A 22,419-nucleotide genomic window follows, 5' to 3' on the forward strand; every position below is an offset into this window, starting at 1 on the left:
TCACTAACTTATCTAATCGCAGGGTATCCCTAATCACAAGACTATGGTGATATGTTTTCGCAGTCTGATAACCTTGCAGCGAATCGTAGGAGCAAGGCAGGCAGGAACATATGATTCCTTCTACCTAGGTAGCCGCCGGGCATTCTCCGCTAACGATCCTGTACAGCCAACCCGAAGCTCGGGATGAGGTTTGTTCTCTTCAACAAAGACAATGTGATAATCTCCATCCAGCATGACTGAATATATCCGTTGAACTTTCTTTCACCTGACTCGAATACATAAACCTCGACCACCGAAAGATCTAGGGCGATAGAACGCAAAACAAGCAAAATGTCGACCCCGGCCACACCACGCATCGTCACCACCTTCTCGAAATCGAAATCGATCCCCTCGAAACGATGGCACGAACTCCTCACATTCGACCTCTTTATAACCGTCCTAAACCGCTCATTATTCCACCCTTTCATCGCCTGGATAGTTGTCCTCTGCCTCCGCGCCCAAGCAACCCCCTATACACACCCCGCTTTTCTCTTCGCATCGGGCTACGCAACATTCCTCACAGTCGTGGATATAGCATTCATGATCAGCGATCGGATTGCATATGGTATGTCTAGGGAAGTTGATTTAAGTGAGGAAATTATAGTGATTACGGGTGGCGCGAGCGGATTGGGGAGGCTGATTGCTCAGATTTACGGGCTGCGCGGGGCTAGCGTTGCGGTGCTAGATGTTGCGGATGAGAAGGATGTACAGGGATGGGATGATGTTGGGAGCGTTGAATATTACCAGTGTGACATTGGGGTAAGGGAGCAGGTGGTGCAAGTTGCGCGGAGGATTGGAGAAGATGTATGGAAATCCTTTCCTTACATTTTGATGAGTATGCTCTTTATTCGATGCATGGCTAAATATCTATATGCAGCTGGGTACCCCAACAGTGCTTGTCAACTGCGCAGCAACCCGAATCAACGGGCAGCCGATCCTGTCACTCTCTGCCGAAGCGTTCCAGAAGACGATACAGACGAATCTAATAGCGGTCTTTCACACATGTCAGGTGTTTCTTCCGCGAATGCTGAATAGCGAGAACGGAGGCACGATCGTGAATGTGAGCTCAGTCCTTGGGCAGCTATGCGCCGCCGGCTTAGCCGACTACTCCGCAAGCAAAGCGGGTCTCAGCGCCCTGCACCGCACATTGGAGGCCGAACTCCGGGTATCAGGTAACGGGGATAAAGTGAAAACGGTATTGGTCGAGACAGGCCAGTTATCAACACCATTGTTCGAGTCAATCACAACTCCAAGCTCCTTTTTTGCGCCAGTGCTTGAGCCTATACGTGTTGCTCAATGTATTGTTTCCATCATAGATAGAGGAGATAGCGGTGTGATCAGGTTGCCGACATTTGCGAAGCTGGCAAGCTTTTATGCGGTGCTGCCAGCAGGTGTGAAGTGGATCGCCCGATACTGTAGCGGCATTGACTCTGCCGTACCGCAAGCATCGGCTCTTACGAGCAAGTCTGATGTGAAGAGCCCGAAGCCGCCGGTTGAGAAGGAATGAAGCATTTGAACCAGAACCCGTCCCGCCGAGACTATCCAAATGCTAAATGAGGCCGTAAATGCATTAATATATCTGATGAGGCAAATAAATTCCGACTTGCCGAGAGACTTGCATTTCGACGTAGAGCGTGGCCCTGGCACAACCCCTGGAAACCTATATCAAGAGCAACAGAGATCACACGACTATTGCTCTTGGTTCAGGATCATCTTCTCACGCTCGCTTCGTCGCGGCCGCAGAGTATTCTTGTTGCTGTGCTTGCGAATGTTCTCCTCGCGTCTCTTGATAGCCTTGAGCTCCTCCGTCTTGATCTCGCGCGCCTTCTTGATAGTACGTGGAACGTGACGTTGACGTTTGATCCGTTTGATCTCTGGCATATGCGAGTACCTCTGTACAAGCGCATGGTCGTATTCCAGCTTCGTGCGCTGGCGAGCGCTCTTGATTCCACTGCGGTCGGAGGCATTGGCACGCCACAAGCGAATGTTACCGTCGTCAGAGCCAGACAGGACATACTTGTTATCGGGGGTGAACTTCGCCGCGAAGACACTGTTTCAAGTTAGATTGTGATCCACGTAGAATATAGTAGAGATTACGTACCGCTGCATTCTCGACGTGTGGTAGATATCACGAGAATGTCCAGTGGCTCTGTTCCACAAGCGGATTGTCCTATCATAAGATGCTGTAACGAGCTCCTCACCCGTTGGGCTGAAGTCAACGTCCATAACAGCAGAAACATGGTCTTTGAGAACGTTCAAGGCACGATCCATTTTTCGCATATCAAACATGTAAACGTTATGATCTTCATTGGCAACTGCGAAGTTAAAAGCTTCCATGGGGTTCCAGGAGATGGCGTTGGAAGCCAACCTCAAGACAAGTTTTGACAGAGGTGACGAGGTTCGAAGATCGTAGAGAATGATAGAGCGGTCAATCGCTGTCGATGCAAGGACGGAGGTTTCAGTCTGGTTAAAAGCGACAGATGTGATTGTGTCGACACTGGTGGGCCAGTGAATCGTCTGCGAAGGTGTGGAGGAGGGTCGCGAGAGGTCATAAATGGAAATTTGGGAGGATGAAGCGGCAAAGTATGGAAGGTTGCGATGATGCGTAAGACCAGTAAAGGCACCCTGACCGAGATAGGTTGCGAGAGGAGGCGAGTCGGATGCCGAGTTATAAGGGTCAAATAGCTTAATGGTTTTATCGGCAGCGCACGAAAGCAATTTTCGCTCTGGCGTCCAGCATACTGCCTTGACAATATTTTCATGAGCCGTGTTGTCCCAGACCTCGCCCTGTGTTGTGAGATCCCAAACTTTGACTACTCCGTCACCACTGCCACTGGCAAATCGTTCCAGAGAACCAGGATCCTTGGCCATTGTATAAACACCATCAACATGTCCCTCTCCCAGCTGGCCTAGGAAGGGCGCAGCGAAGAGGCGCTCCATTTTGACGGCATTTAATGCCCTTGTATATTCACGGGCACGTTCAAACGGATGCTGGGAGGGATCCAGATTTCGAGGTTGTCGAACCACAGCAGATCCCGGGGCCTGCTGCGAAGCAGTCGACCGAGAAAGAGCTTTGATTTTCTGCAGATTATGAGTGAGCTGCCGGTGAAAATATACCACGAAGACAAAACTTACCATGGCTCCTCTTTGCGCAATTAGAACTCCAGAGGCACGAAAGGGAAAAAATCAGACCGAGTAGATATCGGGAATGTGAAATATCGGAGAGGATATTTTTGTTCTATACAATTTTTCTGACGGATGAAAGCGAGACCGCCAGTATCTGGGCGGTGAGACATAAAGTCTCAGGCACAAAGGCTGCCAATGACTTAGTAAGGTGAGATGAAGCTCCAGCAGCCAAGTGATGATACGCCCATTCATCCACCTTCTCCTCCATTCTGTCACTACTTCTTACTCTTCCGGCTGATTTCCGCACTGTACGGTACCTCTTTCTACTTAAATTTACCCTCAACGCATAAATTTCCGCTTCTTACCCCTTCATATCAAACAAAGCCATGGCTCCCTCCTCTCAAGCCGCTCAGCGGATAGAGGAAGCTCGGGCTCTTGCAAAGAAGGATGCTTCCCAAGCTGAAACTATCTACAAGGAAGTTCTGGCCAAGGGACCAGGGTCCTCTGAAAGCTCGTCGCGCGATTATGAAACTGCGCTGGTTGGATTAGGAGAGCTCTACCGGGACGAGAAGAAGCCGCGCGAAATAGCAGAACTGATCAAAACAAGCCGAGATTCCTTCTCGTCATTTGCTAAAGCGAAGACGGCGAAACTAGGTATGCTGTCACACTTTCTCGTTTAGACTGAAGGTAGCTAACGCGCTGTTACATAGTCCGTCAGTTGCTCGATCTATTCAGCGAGATCCCGAACACCCTCGATATCCAGATTTCCGTCATCACATCATGTATCGAATGGGCCGTCGCCGAACGACGATCATTCCTTCGACAGAACCTCGAGACCCGACTGGTGGCGATATATATGCAGAAGCAGAGCTATTACGATGCATTGAACCTGATTAACTCACTCCTCCGAGAACTAAAGCGCTTGGATGACAAGCTTATGCTGGTGGAGGTGCAGCTGCTTGAGTCTCGCGTTTATCATGCTCTCGGAAACCAAGCCAAGGCGCGTGCTGCATTGACTGCCGCTCGGACATCAGCCGCTTCTGTATACACACCACCGAACCTCCAGGCTGGTCTGGACATGCAAAGTGGTATGCTTCATGCGGAGGATAAAGACTTCAACACCTCATTCTCCTACTTCATCGAGGCTCTCGAAGGCTACAGCTCTCTCGACGAGGGAGAGAAGGCAACAGCAGCTCTCCAATACATGCTGCTCTGCAAGATTATGCTGAACCTAGTGGATGATGTGACAACCTTGTTAGGCTCTAAGCAGGCCCAAAAATACGCCAGCCCGCGACTTGAGGCGATGAAAGCCGTGGCTCGTGCGCATGCCAACCGCTCGCTCGAAGAGTACGAGAAGGCGCTTTCGGATTACCGGTTTGAACTAGGAAGCGACGCTTTCATTCGTAACCATCTTCGCAGACTTTACGACGCTATGTTGGAACAGAATCTCATCAAAGTCATCGAGCCTTTCAGCCGGGTAGAGCTGGATCACATTGCCAGAATGGTTGGGTTGGACACCCAGCAGGTTGAAAGAAAGCTTTCCCAGATGATTTTGGACAAAGTGATTATTGGGGTGTTAGACCAAGGCGCTGGATGTTTGATTGTCTATGATGAGACCGAGCGTGACCAAGGATATGATGCTGCGTTGGAAACCATCGCAAAGCTGAGTAACGTTGTCGAGGAGCTGTACACTAACCAGGCGTCGCAATTGGAGTAAGCATATTATGGTCAATCCGGGGGGCTATTTTCCACTATCTAGCTCCAATGGAATAACCTGGGAACAACAACCAATACATCTAGCATCTACATTATGATGTTCTTGAGCCTGCCCCATAACTACGGAGCGTAGCTTCGTTCTTTGGGCTATTCCGCATTTAGGTTCCAGTATAGGCCAAAAATCAAGGCTTACTCCACGGCGAAGATGCCAGCATTATTCGTGATCCAGTATACGCACCAAGTTAATGGAGCAATTACCATCATGCCGGTCTCTCTCTGAAAGGTGTGATCCGAAATTTACCAAGGTAAACCCTCAATTGGCGTAGAACCGACGTAGTCAAGCGGCTCTAATGAACTGACTCCGGGCAATGGTTGAGGATGTCCGAAAAGGGTAAAGCGCGATCGCGACGGGACTCCAGCGAAGTTTGGAAATCCGCCGCGGTGATTGAAGGCTCCCATTCATCCACTCCCATCTCATCAGTCACAGCTTCCCTGCCAAAGCTCCGGTATCGCTCATATTATACGTCGCTGAATCGACTACTCTTTTTGACTGCCAATCATGAACGCTCCAATCCCGCCCGGCTACCGTCCGGGTTACCCCCAGGGCGCCCAGCGTTCCCCTGCCACGCCTCGTCGCGGACCCCAAGCTCCAGGTGCGTTATACTCGTGCCCTTCGCGCCATGACGAATTATCCGCGCGTTTATAATGGCTATCCATGACTTCTAACCTTGCTCAACCTCTAGGCCCTGCAATGCCCGTACAAGTCCCCCATCACGCCATGCCTCCCCAGTACATGGCACCTCAGCGCAACCTGCAGCACCAGAATGATGCTGCTCTACGACGTAGCCGTAAACCTACAGACAAGAATATTCCCGATAATGTCGAAGATGTCGTCATTGGAGAAGGGGTTCAGCAGTATAAGAGTTTGCGCGACCTAGAGAAGAGGCTGGATGCGGCTATCGTGCGGAAACGACTCGACATCCAGGACTCTATCAGCAAAACAGTGAAGAAATACCGAACGATGCGCATCTGGGTTTCAAACACGGTGGAGAGTCAACCCTGGCAGACTGGCCAGAATGACCCAGCGCCTGGGACTACCCCTGGTTCGGGACGGTACAAGGTGCGGATAGAGGGTAGGCTGTTGGATGATGACAACCATGTTGCAGCCTCGGATAGTGAGGATGAGAGTGATGCCCAGGATAATGATGATGTGATGGAAGAAGATGGTGCCGACGATACGAAGAAGACAGCCTCCAGACGATCGAAACAGCGTTTTTCACAGTTTTTCAAGACAATAACTGTTGATTTTGATAAGTCCAGCTCGACGAGCCCAGACGAGATGAAAACGGTAAACTGGGCCAAGCCACAGTCACCACCAAACTCTGCCAGTCTGCCGCCCACCGCAGATTTTGACTGTGTGCAATTTTCCCGCGCGTCACAGGAGAACCTGAATGTTACCATTAGCCTAGTCAGGGATGAAACCCCAGAGCGCTACAAGTTGAGCAAGGAGCTGGCGGAAGTACTCGACGTTGAGGAAGAGACACGGAGTGGGATTGTCCTTGGCGTCTGGGACTACATCAGGGCTATGGGACTACAGGAAGATGAGGAAAAGCGGCTGGTGCGCTGTGATGATCGCCTGCGAGCCGTAAGCTTGCCTGTTTTTGCTGGTCTCTGAAAACAGCTAACGTCAATCTAGATCTTTGGCCGAGACCAGATGTTCTTCCCTCAAATCCCTGAGAGCATTGGTCCTCACACAAGCCCCCTCGACCCCATAAAACTCCCATACACGATCCGCGTTGATGAGGAATTTCACAATGATCCCACACCCACCATTTATGATATTCAAGTGGCTGTTGAAGATCCTCTTCGCTCAAAGATGCTGGCACTCACCCAGAATCCGCAATATACTGCTGGAATGCGTCAAATCACTCAGCTAGACGACCAGGTCGCCCTCATCATCCAATCTCTTACACACTCACGCGCAAAGCACTCTTTCTTCACAGCGCTCAGCAAGGACCCGGCAACGTTTGTTCGTCGCTGGATTAACTCGCAGCGCAGGGACCTTGAGACGATCCTTGGCGAAGCCCCCCGTGGCGGCGGTGAGGATGGCAGTGGACCGGAGTTCCGACGAGGCGGCTCAGACAGCGTTTGGGATACGGTCGTTGCTCGTGAGGCCGTGCGGTACATGCTTGCCAAACCGGAGGCTGCTATGGGCCGGTAGATTTCGGCATGTTAGTACAATATGACCATGTTTTTGTTTCAAGTTAGCAATGCGTGACGGTCGGGGGAATCGAAGGCGCTTATGTGGTGTTTTGTTACAAAGATACATGGTATCTTTATCTTTGTTATCCAATGAATATTCCGAAATGGTCGTAAATTGATTCACGGGTTTAGATTCACTCCAGATTGCTGATCAACATTTGCACCACAAGGCAAAGGCCCTTATGCTGCTATTTTTGAGCATTCTCAATCAGCCTACTGCTTATGAGGCTATTACAAAAAGTTTCATTAATGCAGTATCAACTTTCATCACAATCTGCTCCATCCTATATCTGGACTGGGATAAGAAGCCGCGGCCCAATAATGCCCGTCCTGCGTCCCGACAGTGCTAGTACATTATCACTATGCTGGTACTGAAGCAGCTCGACATGCGAACGTCGTAGGTGGACCCATCATCACCAGAGGAGAGATCGCTGCCCTGACGAGGAGCAGCAAGGCCCTCACCTAAGCCACTGTTGGCGGCCTAGGGCATCTGACGCTCGATGCATCAGGAGCAAAAGATGCAAGAGCAAAAACAGGCAGGAAATCGACGATTTACCGTGTACGTCTCACCCGAACTGCACCTGAGGATTGTGTTCTTTACTTTGTAGGCAGTATAGTTACAGCACGTGACCGAGTCACATCCCGAGGCAATACCTACTGCGGAGAAAAGTATGGGAACAATGAACATCCACCAACAAGAGAATCTAGACTTCATCATCTGCTGAAACCACAGAGTCGCTCATTATGCGGAGAACTAGTTTGCCGCGGGCTCTCTCCTACTTGAATCATACGGGGTACGCAATCCACTTGCCGTATATATTGACGTTGCTAATGAACTTTAGAAGCCGCCCCAGGCAGCATGGCCTGGTAAGTGACTGGGATATAATCACAACCCCCACCACTCATGTGGGTGGCTGCTGAAGAGTCCCTCCTGATAATGTCCTCACACTAGTCCGTCTTCAATCGAAGTATGTTGGGTGCTGTACGACTTTTGAAGCAAGATGTGCCAATGTTTCGTGTCTCAAGTAACCAAGCTTCCCTCTTTCACACGATGCGAAGATACTCATCACTGAGTGAGACATTGGAGCAAGAGACAAGGGCACCAGAAATTCCAGAGCAAGACGTTGCCCCGCTGGAGCAGCCGCTTTCTGCTGTCGACTCAGTGGCAAGTCTAATGGCAGGAGAGGTGACGCTGCCTGTCAATTCACGAAGGAAAAAGCACGCTCAATTGTAAACTTCCTTTGCGAATGCTTATTTAAAGTTGCCTACTTATTATGTGTAGTGGAAATCTTTGGCTTAGGGACAGCTGCCCCTGCGATCAGTGTATTCATCCGGATACAAAACAACGCATAGTTGACACTTTCTCGGTTCAGTCCCTCCTCCATTTGATAATGTCATTTGTTGCTAGTTCTAACAGGCTTTTCTTTGTGATTTTAGATACCCTTCGATATTAGCCCAACTAACATCAGCCCGAACGCTGGCGGCGTAAGCATCACATGTAGGGTACCCTCGAATCAATATAGACAGGATGCGATTAACTATTTGATAGGGTCCGACGGGCACAGTAGTCAATATGAAGATAGCTGGCTATATATCCACAGCCGGAAACAGGCAATCCCCGCATCTCTAAAGCATTTGTACAGAGTTCGGTAAATCTCCCCTAACCTCTATGCTTTGATATTTTTTGACTCTCCCTAGCCATAACCGTCGGCAATATATCCCGGAGAAAGTGGCCCGGCCAACGGTGTCCTACAAAGATGTGATGGCCGATGATGCTGGCGTGTTGTCCTGGCTGCAGAAGATAGTAAGTTCCATCGTGAGTCCTAAGTCAGGGTGTATCTTTAATTTGCCGCGCAGTATTACTGGGGTTTCTGCTTTGTCAATGAGACGCCCGTGGATCCTGAATCCACAGAGGCTCTCTTGAAGCGTATCGCTTTTGTTCGCCATACACACTACGGTGGCTTCTGGGATTTTACAGCAGACATGACTTTCAAAGATACCGCTTATACCACTGAATTCCTGGGTGCTCACACCGATAACACTTACTTCACAGACCCAGCAAGGCTACAACTCTTTCACCTCTTATCACATTCAGACGGCGAGGGGGGGAAAAGCTTGCTTGTCGATGGCTTCGAGGCAGCAAAAATCCTGGCTAAAGAGAATCCGGACCATGCACGAACCCTAGCCAGTATAAAACACCCTTATCATGCAAGCGGGAACCCAGACTTCTATATGACACCGATCAATGAGTACCCCTCATTGGTGATCCACCCATCGTTCAGAAACAGCTTGTACCAAGTCCGCTGGAATAACTACGATAGAGCGACAAAATGGCATTGGCAAACTGAAGAACAAGAGCTCTGGTACAGGGCCGCAGCGCACTTCAACGAGATCATTCGTCGACCACAGCTTGAATACTGGACTCAGCTAGAGCCTGGAACGGCGCTCAGTAGGTTTATTCCAATTCCAGTCCCAATCCTGCAGCTCCTGACTGACCGATACTAGTTTTCGATAACTGGCGTATGCTGCACGGCCGGTCTGAATTTACCGGAAAACGGAGGATGTGTGGTGGCTATAGTAAGCCGCTAGTTCACTAGAAACCTGCAGACAGCTAATAAGTGACTCTTTAGTTAATAACGACGATTTTCTGTCTCGGTATCGCCTACTCCGATTTGGTCGAGAACATGTTATGAAGAACATTGGAAACCCCAGGAAGCATTTCGACAATCCGAACAGCTACATATAAGACTTCAGCTCAAGGTCTTGTTGATGAGTACGAGCCTGCGGGACGGTGACATGGATCCGGCGCCTATTATAAAGAGTATGGAGTATGCATTTAATCTTTGGAGCAGAATTCTCCGACTTCATGTACGAAGATATGACGAAGTGTCCCAGTGAGTAATGGTGTACTCCGTAGTTAGGAGCGAGGTAGATTTGTAAGGTGATCACGTGAGGTAGGCAGGACAGCTGACGTTGTTTGGCCGGAGCTCTCTCAGCACTGGAAACTCTCAACCCAGCTCCCCCATATCAACCTTTACTACAACATTCCCCCAGTCCGTCCCCTTTGATCTCGCTTCTATCACTCTGATTACACCTCATCACACTCTGACCCACAATCATGTCGACTTTGGAAGACCTCGACGATCTTGAGAGAGAGGAGAGAGACAAGAAGAAGGAAACTGGCGATGGCGGTGACGGCAAGCAACCGGGCGGCGACGGAGACGCCGAAATGAAGGACGCCGAGAAGAAAGACGAAGACGATGAGCTTCTAGATGAGGAGATTCTCGGATCAAGTACAGCAGACATTGTCAAGCGGCGGCGGATGCTGGAGAATGAACTCCGCATAATGAAGAGCGAATACCAGCGATTGACACACGAGCAGAACACGATGAGGGAGAAAGTCAAGGATAATCAAGAGAAGATTGAGAATAACAGGTACGAACTTTTTGTTGGGGTGGGCTTGATTGTGGCGATTCTGGGAGCTTCCGTTGTAGAAGAGCAAATGCCAGATTGGCATGACTTGCATCTGTTCATTCTAACCCATTTTTGTCTTATAGACAACTACCATACCTCGTCGGAAACGTTGTCGAGCTGCTGGACCTGGATGTTGAAGCTGAAGCCGCTGAGGAGGGTGCCAACATTGACCTGGATGCTACGCGAGTGGGCAAATCAGCCGTCATCAAGACATCGACCCGTCAGACCATCTACCTTCCTCTTATCGGCTTAGTCGACCACGAAAAGCTCAAGCCTGGTGATCTGATCGGAGTAAACAAGGATTCATACCTCGTCCTCGATACCCTACCCGCAGAGTACGACAACCGAGTGAAAGCCATGGAGGTCGACGAGAAACCAACAGAAAAGTACACAGATATCGGTGGTCTGGATAAACAGATTGAGGAGATTGTTGAAGCTATAGTCTGGCCCATGAAGGAGGCCGAGCGGTTCAAGAAGCTCGGTATCAAGGCGCCGAAGGGTACGTATTTCAAACCAACTCAAGCTGTCGTCTGCCGTGGAGACTGTCCACTAACCAGCGCGCTCCCTAGGTGCCCTGATGTACGGCCCACCCGGAACAGGAAAGACCCTCCTCGCTCGAGCCTGCGCAGCTGAGACAAACGCAACCTTTCTGAAACTCGCCGGTCCCCAACTCGTCCAGATGTTCATCGGAGATGGTGCCAAGCTCGTTCGCGACTGCTTCGCCCTCGCGAAAGAAAAAGCCCCTTCGATCATCTTCATTGACGAGCTTGACGCCGTCGGCACGAAGCGGTTCGACTCTGAAAAGTCTGGTGACCGCGAAGTCCAACGAACCATGCTGGAACTTCTCAACCAGCTCGACGGTTTCGCCTCCGACGACCGAATCAAGGTCCTCGCCGCTACTAACCGTGTCGACGTCCTCGATCCCGCCCTTCTCCGTTCCGGCCGTCTCGACCGAAAGATTGAGTTCCCTCTCCCCAACGAGGAAGCTCGCGCGAACATTCTTCAAATCCATTCCCGGAAGATGGCTGTCGAAGACTCCGTTAACTGGGCTGAGTTGGCGCGCAGCACGGATGAGTTTGGTGGTGCGCAGTTGAAGGCCGTTTGTGTGGAGGCCGGTATGATTGCGCTTCGGAAGGGCATGAGCAAGGTCGGACACGAGAACTACGTTGATGCCATTGCTGAGGTCCAGGCGAAGAAAAAGGACACGAACATGGGTATCTATGTTTAGATAGTCCCTTTCCTTGTGCCAAGACTGAATCACTTCTTTTCCGCGTATATCACGAGAAGCATATCTTACGTACAGCTCAATATCATCGGCGCTACAAGTGATTTCCTCTCGTTGTAGTTGCAAGAAATAAGAATTCGAGGACGGTGGGCAGTAAAACTTACGATATGTATCTCCACGGCGCAAGTGGCCAATGACAGGTCAGCAGCCTACAGGTGCATGCCAATTGAAGAAAGCGCAACCTTGCGGACGTACTTTGCCGGACAAGGGCCAGCACTGGAATCCTCGGAGGAACACTCAGATTTTGAAGTACTTGAATATATGCGCCCTATCCTATGTATGTACCATGTAGCCATTCCATGCTTGTCCATGTGCAGGGATCCAAATCCAAGCCTAGACGACCTAAAAAGCAGTCCGCAATTGCGCCAATGTGAAGATCATATGCAGATCAATACAGAAAAGAAAAGTAAGAAAGATGGAATGTGTTTAAAATGTACTTTGGAATGGGAATAAGATGGAGGGTATCAGGGTATAAGTTAAATCAAGGATAAAGGAACCCTGCCAGTGCAGATAGGCAGGGGAGGGGTATATGAGTAGGTGAGTAGAGTAAGCAACTGATCCAGTCCAAGTTGCATGAGGGTATGTGACCGAACTCTGTGGGAGGAAAATAAGTATAACATCCCAGAGTGTATTGTTTACACTGATTATGTGTCCGTAACGCCAGTTGCTGCATGCATGACTGCATAATGTGCAAATATTACAGGCCGCATTCGAGATGGCCAGGAAAAGAACAAGGAAGAGGCATAGTGGAAACGAGCCTAGAAAAGCCGTTTGATGTCGTAAAGTTGGGCATTAGCAGGACGCTCCCGCTCCATATGGAACCACCACTCTCGGCCGATTTTGTGGTTGTAATTCCAGGATCCAGTGCAAACGTCCTTGTCCCAGGGCAGTGCCATTGTGGGTGACATACTCATCGGCGTGGGAGGCATGCTGGGAGTAGTTGGGCTTGTAGCCATCGTACTGCGACTGCTGATACTGCCCCAACCGAAGCGTGGCGTTGATGTTGATGCGGGTGAAGGAGGCTCTTCACTGGCCGGGCTCAGGAGCCCTCCCCTAGTGGCAAAGCAATTTACTCCCACGCCGGCAGCAAACGTTAAAGACTGGTTCGCTGCCAAAATGTGCTTCCAGGATACTAGACCCCCGTCCGCATCCTGTCCCACAATATCGGGCCGAAGGATGAAACGAGGTATCGAGAGATCCCTGTGACTAGTTGTGGTTCCAATTCTACCCATATATGCCGGCATTCGGAAGTCAAACACGGTGGTAGGGCCTTCAGAATCCCCTGGTGCTGGGTTCGGTTTCGGACGGTCTTGTGGTGTTTCCCAAAACCCACTTTCATCCAATTCTACGTCGCACTCGTCATCGGAACCTTCTAAGGCGTTATCAGGGACATAGGAATCCGAGTGGTCTGTGATCAGCACTTGCATTCCAGTCTCTGTATCTTTTGCAGCCATGTCAATGAATGTTTGGGCCCGTATCCGTGCGGATGTCAAGTTGTTGCCTCCTGGTAGGGCCATAGGCCTTGTTGGGATGGATCCATGAGAGCTCCGAGGAAGACTGTAACGATCAGGCTGTAAAAGTGCTTGTCCACGAGGGATCGGCTGGCAGACGGCTTGCAATACCCCTGGAGGCTCAATGTCAGATGGCGCTCGCAGGGCACCGAGGCGCGGGAACCCTCCCGCAATGATGCTTTGAGCAAGGTGAGAGTTGGGCGTCTCTATATGTTGCGGGGGTTTAACAAATGGTGCAAAGCCAAGTTTGCTTAGGGCGGTACTAGGATTAGGGCAGGCAACATCCCAGTGTAGGAATTTGAGGCTTGATGAGGCTAGGAGCGGTTGGAAAACTATCCCATCGGCGTTCAAGGTTGGGCATTTTTCAGTTTGCACAATCTTGAGCCGTTCTAGATTTTGAAGTGATGCTAGAATCTTCGAGATCACGAGAAGAGAGTCGATGTTGGGTTCAATGAGAACCAATGACTTGAGTGTAAGAGATTCGGGTCGGGAAGTGTATTGTGCGAAACCAGCGTCGGTAATACCAGGAAGATTCTCCAAGCGTAGAGTCTCGAGTGGCGGGAGGCATAGCAGTGCAGTGTCGGGAAATGCATCTGCATCGAAGTTCGAAACACACAGATTGCGTAAGGAGGGTAGGAGATCAAGCATGCGAAGAAAGACGCTGGGTTCAAGGGCAGACTGATTCATTCCGTAGAGCATCAATGTCTCTAGGTTTGTCCATGAGGCATGGTAGTCTAGGAACTCAAACATTTGCAATGGACCAAGACTTCCAGGGCAAAAGGGACTGCGTGGAGAATCTTCTGATGTCGCCGTGGCTTCACAGAGGAGCCATGTATGTTCCTTTAGTTTCCGGCGGGTAGATAAGGAATGTGTCAGGCGATCAAATTCATGATTGAAGGGAATAGAAAGCCCTAGCAGTCGTTCCAGGTTCGGACACACCATGACCACCGACGCTACTAGATCCCGGTACTCTTGCCATAGAGCACTCTGTTTACCGGCCGTGAACAGCAGGTCTACCTGTGGGACACGGAGCTCGAGAACGAGATTGGCCAGCAATTTCCTCTCACGAAGTGTCCGTCTTAGCAACTTCAATCGGCTTCCCCGCTTTAGTCTATACTTCTTCAGCTGAGCCGGGGAATCACTCCCAACAATGTCAATCAGCTTATATCTAAAGTAAATATATTGTCAGCATGGCTCTCTTACCTACTACGGGTATAGCAAGGAGAACCAAGCAATTAATTCGGAGTTCAGTTCACTCACAGTCGACCTCGAATTGCCTTCTCCCACGAGCGACAAGTAAGGGAGAGGGCGTGCAAATCGCGCTGGAAGCATGTCATGCATCCCGATTGGCTTGGGCCAGCATGCAGATATTGTAGTTGATCAAGGATATTGTCGTAAACCTCTTGAGGTACCCTCTTAAACACTGATTCCAATATTTTGTCCAAGGAGGCAGCGGAGTCACATGTTCGGTACGAGCCTGAGGACGTAGGGGAGTACGAAGTAGGGACGGTCGAGGTTGTATAGTTGGTTTTGAAAGAGGCAAGGGAAGAGGACCGAGAGGGGATTGATTGCACTGGGCTACCAAACGCCGAGTCGGAATAGCCATGTAGCACCTGATCCTGGTGAGGTAAGGTTGAATAGGGCACAGAAGCGCTATCAGGCCGGCTGGCGATGACACTCATGACGACGTCAAATGGTGCATTGGACGATCATGTAGAAGCGAGGGAGTAGGGGACCGCTGGTAAGGGATGTCGAGAGATTTGACGGAGGGGAAGGGGGGGCGAGCACTGATATCTGGTGTTGGAAAGCACGAAAGGCGCTCCACTCCGGACGGTAGGAGATTGAAGATCCAAGCTCTTCTAGGAAACCTAGTATAGTCAGGGAGGTGAGCAACTGGTACAGTTGATATAATAATACGAGGAATATGCAAAATGTCAAAAGACAGAGAACCATCTGAGAGAAGAAGAAGGAGAGAAAAATAGAAGTCAAAAGAAATTAAAATCATAACAGCTCGAAGAAGCGGAGGATTATTTTTGGAAATATGCCCAGGATGCGAAGTCCACAAGAAGGGGGAAGCTATGCGTAACTTCGTGTAAGCCCCTCTCAGTTTTGTCACTAAAAAGTCTCGCCAACCAACGCTCAATGCCTGGCAAGGCGCTGGACCACGGCCAGAGGGTTCTCACTCTCGAGTCTCAGTCTGTTGCAAACACGCCATCTCTCTATCAAGTAAAGGAGAAGGAACACTAGGGAGGATGGGCGCGGCACCCGAGGGCTGATCGTCTCCACAGAAAGGAATGGAGCGGAGCTTCTGCTTCTTTCAACCCCCATGCAGCATGCAGGAACCTGTCAGCAAACTCGTGTGCTAAGTTTGCTAGTTGCAAAGTGCCTAGATGCTGAAGGGTTGTGGGGGAAGTCAACCGGAGAATAACTTGCACCACGATTGCCTATAATTGATGGATCCATTGCTATCGAAAGCCGACTCAGGGCCAGGACAAATTGGAGGATGCAGAAGCAAAGAGTAGTGGATGGTATTGACTACCGTGGCTCTGTACGTTTCAAATGTAAAAGGGAGAGACTCTCAGACTCGAGAACCAGCAAGACTAAATCGTTAGTTCAGGAGTTAATTCTTCTGGAGAAGAGATTGGCAAACCCAAACCGGTAAGGATGAGATGAGACCCCAGCAACCCACGCAAGCTCTGTGCTCAGCAAGCATCTAGCCGCGAGAGGTGTTCTTGAGACTTGAAAGATGAATGGCACTTTCAGCATCATCGGAGTAGACAGTCTTTTGCAAAGAGGGCGCGGAGTGTGGGTCGAAAGGGCCAGGGCCCATGATGATGATGATGATGAGGTTCGCAACTCGCAGTTCCAGTTGAAAGTCGGCCATGAGCTTCGACACCTGAGAAATATGGCATACATTAGAGCTAAGCCTAAATCAGAAGGTGGTCCTCCATGGGGCTAGTCCACTTCTGGGTGGCTCTGTCGCGAGTCATTCTCATTCTCATTATTTACTGTATTATTATTATTATTATTATTATTATTATTTGTATCCTTGCTGGCAAGTCTTGGAATTATTGAGTTGTGAAAACTAAAGAGCCACTTTTTGGAGAGCTGTTCAAACTTCAAGTTCAATTGAGCACTCCGTCGGTAAGCGACACATCTCCAAACCCTCATAATCCTTTGTTGACAACACCGCAGCTCCCACCCCCAGCCTCGTGGAAGCCTCGTCATAAACAACCTGAACGGCCTAGTCGAAAATTTTCGCACCACCAATAACATTTCAGAAACATCCCACCCTGGTCAAGCGATTCGCGAGATAAATAATGGACATGCGATCGTGATGAACGCTTGGCTCCGCCGGACCGGCGGTTCGTGCCACTCGCCGCCCCCATTGGCTGAGGCTGCAAAAATCTGTTTAATTAATGTCAAGGCAGCTGGGGCGTCGAAAGAGAACATTCTGACTGATTTGCAGTTGTCAGCCCACTGAGAGAGCGCTTTGTGGGCTGTTTGTTCAGAATTCCAGTGCTAATTCTATCATGTTTCAGGTCCGTGGGAAGACTTTGAAAGCATGTATGACTATGTATGGCGGCTTGCCGCGTCCCATTTTTCTACCAGTGCTACTAACCTTGACAGCATGCATAGCATACTACCATGGAGTACTCTGTACAGAGTATGAACTAGCTTCCGAAGGCTACTTCACATCAGCTTTCAAGGCAGCGAGGCTCACGAATCACCAAAAGCGCTCATCACGACGCCCTGCTCCGTGGTGCTGGGAATCTAGATCGCTACAGGTTACACCATGCGCCGCCCGAAACACGAGCATGCATTCTACGAACCATTGCGCCCCAGCACCAGGGTTCAGGTGTGAGATCGCTAAGCAAAATATTGGACAACTTTATTATGTCTATCTGCGAGTGTCTATTTATACAAGAGATGTGGGTGCGGCGGCGCTTGGAATTTCCGTCATCCGCAGTCGCATACAAAGTAGCCAGCTGTTTATCTTGAGCAGTATACGTATTTGGTCTCTAAAAAGTCATAGAGGGGATATTGTAGAGTACGTTGTTCAGTCGTCTGAGAAGGTGATCAGCGTGAGCAAGTGTTGTAGTTTATTATAGCTATCACCAAGGCAAAAAGCTCGTCAAACTACCGCCTGCGCCAATGCTACCATTGCCATACAACGCCGCTACATCGACCATTTACCATCAACCCCCTGTTACCCTATCCAGATATGCAACCCCGTTTCGCCGAAAATCATGATTCAATGCCGCGTGAGGACATGTGTCGAAGCACAAGAAAAAGCAGAGGAAAGTATAAAAAGAGAGGGGCTTACGAGCCCTGGTTGGAAGAAATCGATGACGGGATATCACAGGAAGATAAAGAAATAGGAAGAGAGAACAAGGTACAGAGTAACGTAAGCAAGTAATATGCATGTCGAAGTATGGTTCTCTCCAAAATAGACATCAGCAGCAGCAACCAGGCATAAGAGAGTATGAATATCCTGTCAGCTATCCATATCATGATCGATGAGAAAGGACCAAGAAACCATGACTCCCACCGAGGAGAGACATGAAGGAAGATACAGCGTAAATCTTCTGGGGTATGTTAAAAGTGAGGACAAAATCGAGAACTCATGTTTAGAGTCCCAGTGGAAGGAAGCATGTACAAAAGCAAGAAACAGGACATGATATATGCAGACATCACAACTCCACTATCATGCATCAAGAGCCATAATCACATGTCAAAATTGTCGTCAACATTGAAAATCTCACCCGCATCTCCAGTCTTCTGAACGCCCGTCATGCGCTGATCTATAGAATTCCCAGACCGGTGAGATCGCTGCCATGTCTCGGTGTCCTCGTCCATACGATCCCCTACTTCATTCTTGAAATGATGATCGATCGAGCTCTCGTTGACAAACGTAAAACCCTTGAAATTGGCTTGCATTCCAGGAGAGAGCGGGGTCGAGGCAGCCATGAACCCGTTGGCAAGGGCGGCAGCCCTGTCATTCAACGAGCTACTGTTGTCCAAAGCGTTCGTGAACTCCGGGTCAAAGTTCGAGGTGTCTGTGTCGGATTTCAGCTTTGGCTTGAAAGGCGGAATGACCTCCTTTCTTGTCAAAGCCTTCCAGTCAATATCATGGAAGAAGGGATGTGCCATAAGCTCTTCTGCATCGCCTTTAGCACCTAGTCGGTGTTTTGGGTTGCGGTTGAGCAAGCCCTTGACAAAGTTTCTGCCTTCCGTACTGAGGGCGTCACGAGGGAACCTGACTTTGCCGAAAGCGATGTTCTTATACATCTGCTGCGTATCCTCAGCGTAGAATGGACTCCAACCGCAGCACATCTCAAACACGAGAACACCCAAAGACCAGAAGTCTACCATTTTGGTATAGCCTTGTTCGTCAAGTAGAACCTCTGGAGCAAGATATTCCGTTGTCCCGCAGAACGTGTTGGTCGTGTCATTTTGGGTGAGGTTCGCCTTTGAAAGACCGAAATCGCAGAGTGCAATGTGACCATTAGCATCGAGCAAGATGTTCTCTGGCTTTAAATCACGATACACAATGTCGTGGTCGTGGAGGTGTTGCAACGCCAAAATAAGCTCAGCAATGTAGAACTTTGCGCGGGGCTCCTGGAACCGACCCTCTTTCTGGAGATGCCAGAACAGCTCTCCTCCTGACATGTAATCTGTAACAAGATAGAGATCTGTCGGAGTTTGGAATGAGAATTTGAGGCCGACAATGAACGGAGAAGCCGCCATCGCTGTTCTAACTAGAATATTCCGCTCCCCGAGAGTGTGGGCGACTTCTTTCTTCTGGATGATAACCTTCTTCGATAGGACTTTCATCGCGTAAATGCGGCGCGTATCCTTCTTCTTCACCTGATAAACCTGGCCGAATGTTCCTTTGCCAATGAGCTTCAGGATCTGGAAATCGTTCGGCCCGACCTGCTTCTTCTCGGTCTTCTCAAATCTCATCTCCATATGAATCTCTCCAGAGACTGGCGCATCGCCCGCCCCACGAGTTGCCAGAGGGAACCAACCCTCTAAGCGGCTGTTATCCTCTTTGAGATTGACGCAAAGTCGAACATGGCCTAGGAAGGCCTCCGAGTCTTTGCGATCATATACCGAAACGTCGATTTCAGATTGGTCGCCAAAAACATCACTGCAAGCATGTTAGAATTTCTGAAAACCCCAAGAACAGTCGGGGAGACTCACAAGACTGCTTCATGGTTCCAGTGCGGATCTGTCACCGGCGCTTGCCCTCGGAGATCTGGGCCATCGAGAGCGCTGTTATGACTACTCTGTCGACTTTTCATTGGGATCGCCATTGGCCGACCGGCATCAAGATCTAACTGCTCTCGCTCCTTTTGTTGACGTTTCAAAGATTCTTCCTCTTCATCTTGGACACTCTTAGAGATGCATTCGTTCCATTCGAAGACACAGACAACGTATGGGTCGAACCCGGGTCGAAGCCCCTTTGCCTCTGAGATATTAACGAAGAGCTTTCCATTGGGGGACGCCAATGGAGGCCCCGTAGCCTGGGGAGATGTATCCATTGACGACGGAAAGACCTCGTTAAGCTTGCCCGTAATTTCGTCGGCGGGGTCGGAGATATCATTTGGCTTCGGTTGGGTTGGATTCGACGAGCGAGGGGTAGATTTGGGGGGTTTCTTGTTGGGTTGCGGATCGTCGTCGGACATTGTCCGAGGTGTAAGAGGAGGGGTATTCTTTAATTGCGGAGAGGGTGACAAGTTCCCAGTTAGCTTCGCCAAGTTCTCAGAAGACGTAGAAACATGTGGCTTCTCATGGTCGAGGAGGGGTGCTTCCGCCAAACAAAGTGCTTCCGAGGCATGTGAAAGAGTAGGGTTGGAGAAGTGGGAGGCAAGGACGGGGTCGTCAGAGATACTGGAGACGGGGTGGGAGGTGTGACGGCGTGATTGGGGGTCAGAGCAGGACATGCTTCTCGACGGAGATAGATAATTCTTCAAGGTGGTAAATATAGATCCCATGCCTTTATCGGGATTCGATAGCCCCGCTTCTGACTCTTCCGACTCTTTCTGGAGAAGGGAGCACGCCGAGGAGCAAGGGGGGGTAGGCAGGGCCGTTGGAGTATGGGTCTCTTGCGAAATATCCTGGGCTTCCATGTTCTTGTCTGGCAGAGCGTTGGGAGAACTGAGGCGAGCCTCATCACGCTCCATCATGACAAAAGATCCAGATGAAGAGGAAGAGTGACCGGGTGTTTGAGCATCGTGGGATTCACTTGCAGGCGCACTCGGCTGCACGTTGTCTGCGGAAGAAGGGGAAGATTCGGAGAGGGAAAACCGTGTTTTGAGAGAGCGCATGACAGCAGAAGAACTACCAACCTGGAAGTAACTGTGCATTATAGAAGGTAGGCGCCTGTCAGCCAGGTCGGGCTGCGGGGTGGCGATCCCTGAGGGACTCGGAGTATTCGAACCAATCTGATCTTGGGTATCTTCGTCCTGCAAACCATTGCTGATCAAGGTGTTAGCCGCACGGAACCTCAAAGCGCTCGCTGACTTCATGGTGGAAGAGAGCAGGTATGCAAGGTAACGCAGGTATGCCCAAGGCTGCAGGAAACATGCGCTGGAGAGAAATGCGGCATAATGCAATATGGCCAGAAAGACAGTGCTTCAAAGACCAGCAGAACGAGAACACAGGTGCGAGTGCCGGCAGGAAATTCCGTCCTGAAGCCGAACGAGCAATTTCTCGTTGCGGCTGCCTCACACTCGCTGCGACGGCAAACTCGGCAAAACCGACTTGAGCAGCAAAAACCGCACCACAACGCTTGCTCTTTCTTCTCACATGAAATGTTTTCTTCACTTGTGGTCTGGCCTTTTTTTTCTCTCTCTCTCTCTCTTTTCTTTTTCGGTTTCCTTTTTGCAAACCAAAGGGTTGTAACAAAATTGAGTGACTCACTTTCGGGAAGGTGGCTGCTTCAACGAGTCCGTGTTGGTTGGACCACTCTGAGCAGCAGCCATCATTGAGATTCCATCCGACGCCAGGATCCTCCACCAAGGTCAATCCGGGCCCGAGGGAAAGGGGTAGATCTAGCGGATGGATTTGAAAGAAGAGGGAGGGCGAGCGACAAGAAGAAGGGAAAGAATGGAACGTGCGGAGAGCCCGACAGAAAATGCGGGATTTGTATGAAGAAGAAAAGTGAGAAGCAGTGTGAGTAAAACGAGGAGCTAAGGGAGTTTGCGGGAGGGAGGATGGAGTCGGAGGAGCTGCTCCCGATCGGATTCGGCGACAGAGAATGGAGTGAGGTGAGAGAGTGAGGAGGGGTACTCTCAGTCTCTCGAAAGCTCGATGACTTCGCTGTCTGTACAGTCCGACTGCTCGTGTTAACTCTTCCGAAGCAAAGTGGCGGCAAGCAAAAGGCTCATCGCTTTCTGTTCAATGGGAGGAGAGCATTTACTGTAGATAAGAGTCCTGGTTCTGGTAAGAAGTAGCTTGCAAAAAAGAACAAGTCCCGAAATCCAGAAAACCAGAAACCGGCCAGGTAGAAACAGTGGATGCAAGAGGAGGCGGCAAACAGAGAAACAGGAACACAGGAGAATCACAAAGAATCCAGCCCCGTGGAAGAATAAGAATGGATTCAACTTCGAGGACGGAGTGGCGTTTAAGACCCAAAGCTGACCTCAGGTTTGTCGTAGACACAGGACTCAAGCCGCTGATACCGCCGCCGCTGCTGCTGCTGCATGCCTCACTTGGGATTTTAAATAAAATCTGCTGCTTCGAGTATCCCGACTGAGCTCGCACAGTCGGGGCCGAATAACAATGGCGGAGGTATAAATAAATAGAATGTATGTATGGTCTCTCAGCCCTTTGTCTGCCTCTTTGACCGGCCTCCTACTGCTGTGTTTAGTGCGTCCGTCCTCTGCTTCAGCCCAGCGCACCTTCCAGCTTCCAAGGCGATTGGAGATTCGGCACGTTTGAAGGGATCCACGGACGACAACCTGACAGTGGAGAAGGAGTCACAGCCAGTGGCTGCTG

General features: G+C 50.1%; 7 protein-coding genes across 7 annotated transcripts; 4 read left to right on the forward strand and 3 right to left on the reverse strand.

Moving 5' to 3' along the window:
* Positions 1-7: 7 nt before the first annotated feature.
* BJY04DRAFT_85618 (uncharacterized protein) lies at positions 8-1,647 on the forward strand. The gene is made up of 2 exons (XM_073721192.1): positions 8-843; positions 917-1,647. The coding sequence occupies exons 1-2, from the start codon at positions 331-333 to the stop codon at positions 1,544-1,546; spliced, it is 1,143 nt and encodes a 380-aa protein (XP_073569868.1). The 5' UTR covers positions 8-330; the 3' UTR covers positions 1,547-1,647.
* On the reverse strand, positions 1,402-3,256 carry BJY04DRAFT_85621 (rRNA-processing protein SOF1). Its single transcript, XM_073721193.1, has 3 exons — positions 3,175-3,256; positions 2,141-3,120; positions 1,402-2,089 (listed from the first exon to the last, which is right to left on the reverse strand). Exons 1-3 carry the CDS (start codon positions 3,175-3,177, stop codon positions 1,729-1,731), a joined length of 1,344 nt encoding a protein of 447 aa, XP_073569869.1. The 5' UTR covers positions 3,178-3,256; the 3' UTR covers positions 1,402-1,728.
* Positions 3,257-3,551: 295 nt separating this feature from the next.
* BJY04DRAFT_208327 (uncharacterized protein) lies at positions 3,552-7,102 on the forward strand (the record flags this gene model as incomplete). The annotated part of the gene is made up of 5 exons (XM_073713974.1): positions 3,552-3,819; positions 3,876-4,837; positions 5,486-5,534; positions 5,625-6,526; positions 6,578-7,102. 5 exons carry the CDS (start codon positions 3,552-3,554, stop codon positions 7,100-7,102), a joined length of 2,706 nt encoding a protein of 901 aa, XP_073569870.1.
* Positions 7,103-7,759: 657 nt separating this feature from the next.
* BJY04DRAFT_85637 (putative trimethyllysine dioxygenase TmlH) lies at positions 7,760-10,016 on the forward strand. The gene is made up of 9 exons (XM_073721194.1): positions 7,760-7,937; positions 7,989-8,010; positions 8,096-8,373; positions 8,426-8,510; positions 8,581-8,641; positions 8,693-8,792; positions 8,842-8,947; positions 9,001-9,592; positions 9,649-10,016. Exons 1-9 carry the CDS (start codon positions 7,888-7,890, stop codon positions 9,738-9,740), a joined length of 1,386 nt encoding a protein of 461 aa, XP_073569871.1. The 5' UTR covers positions 7,760-7,887; the 3' UTR covers positions 9,741-10,016.
* A 1-nt stretch (position 10,017) lies between these two features.
* On the forward strand, positions 10,018-11,953 carry BJY04DRAFT_85638 (proteasome regulatory particle base subunit RPT5). The gene is made up of 3 exons (XM_073721195.1): positions 10,018-10,578; positions 10,701-11,116; positions 11,187-11,953. Exons 1-3 carry the CDS (start codon positions 10,262-10,264, stop codon positions 11,843-11,845), a joined length of 1,392 nt encoding a protein of 463 aa, XP_073569872.1. The 5' UTR covers positions 10,018-10,261; the 3' UTR covers positions 11,846-11,953.
* A 554-nt stretch (positions 11,954-12,507) lies between these two features.
* Positions 12,508-15,323, reverse strand: BJY04DRAFT_85676 (uncharacterized protein). Its single transcript, XM_073721196.1, has 2 exons — positions 14,674-15,323; positions 12,508-14,581 (listed from the first exon to the last, which is right to left on the reverse strand). Exons 1-2 carry the CDS (start codon positions 15,093-15,095, stop codon positions 12,661-12,663), a joined length of 2,343 nt encoding a protein of 780 aa, XP_073569873.1. The 5' UTR covers positions 15,096-15,323; the 3' UTR covers positions 12,508-12,660.
* Positions 15,324-17,990: 2,667 nt separating this feature from the next.
* On the reverse strand, positions 17,991-21,481 carry schA (serine/threonine protein kinase SCH9). Its single transcript, XM_073721198.1, has 2 exons — positions 19,621-21,481; positions 17,991-19,567 (listed from the first exon to the last, which is right to left on the reverse strand). The coding sequence occupies exons 1-2, from the start codon at positions 20,946-20,948 to the stop codon at positions 18,142-18,144; spliced, it is 2,754 nt and encodes a 917-aa protein (XP_073569874.1). The 5' UTR covers positions 20,949-21,481; the 3' UTR covers positions 17,991-18,141.
* Positions 21,482-22,419: the final 938 nt, after the last annotated feature.

Source organism: Aspergillus karnatakaensis, assembly GCF_047715665.1.
Source record: "Aspergillus karnatakaensis strain CBS 102800 unplaced genomic scaffold BJY04scaffold_33, whole genome shotgun sequence".
Classification (NCBI taxonomy): Eukaryota; Fungi; Ascomycota; class Eurotiomycetes; order Eurotiales; family Aspergillaceae; genus Aspergillus; species Aspergillus karnatakaensis.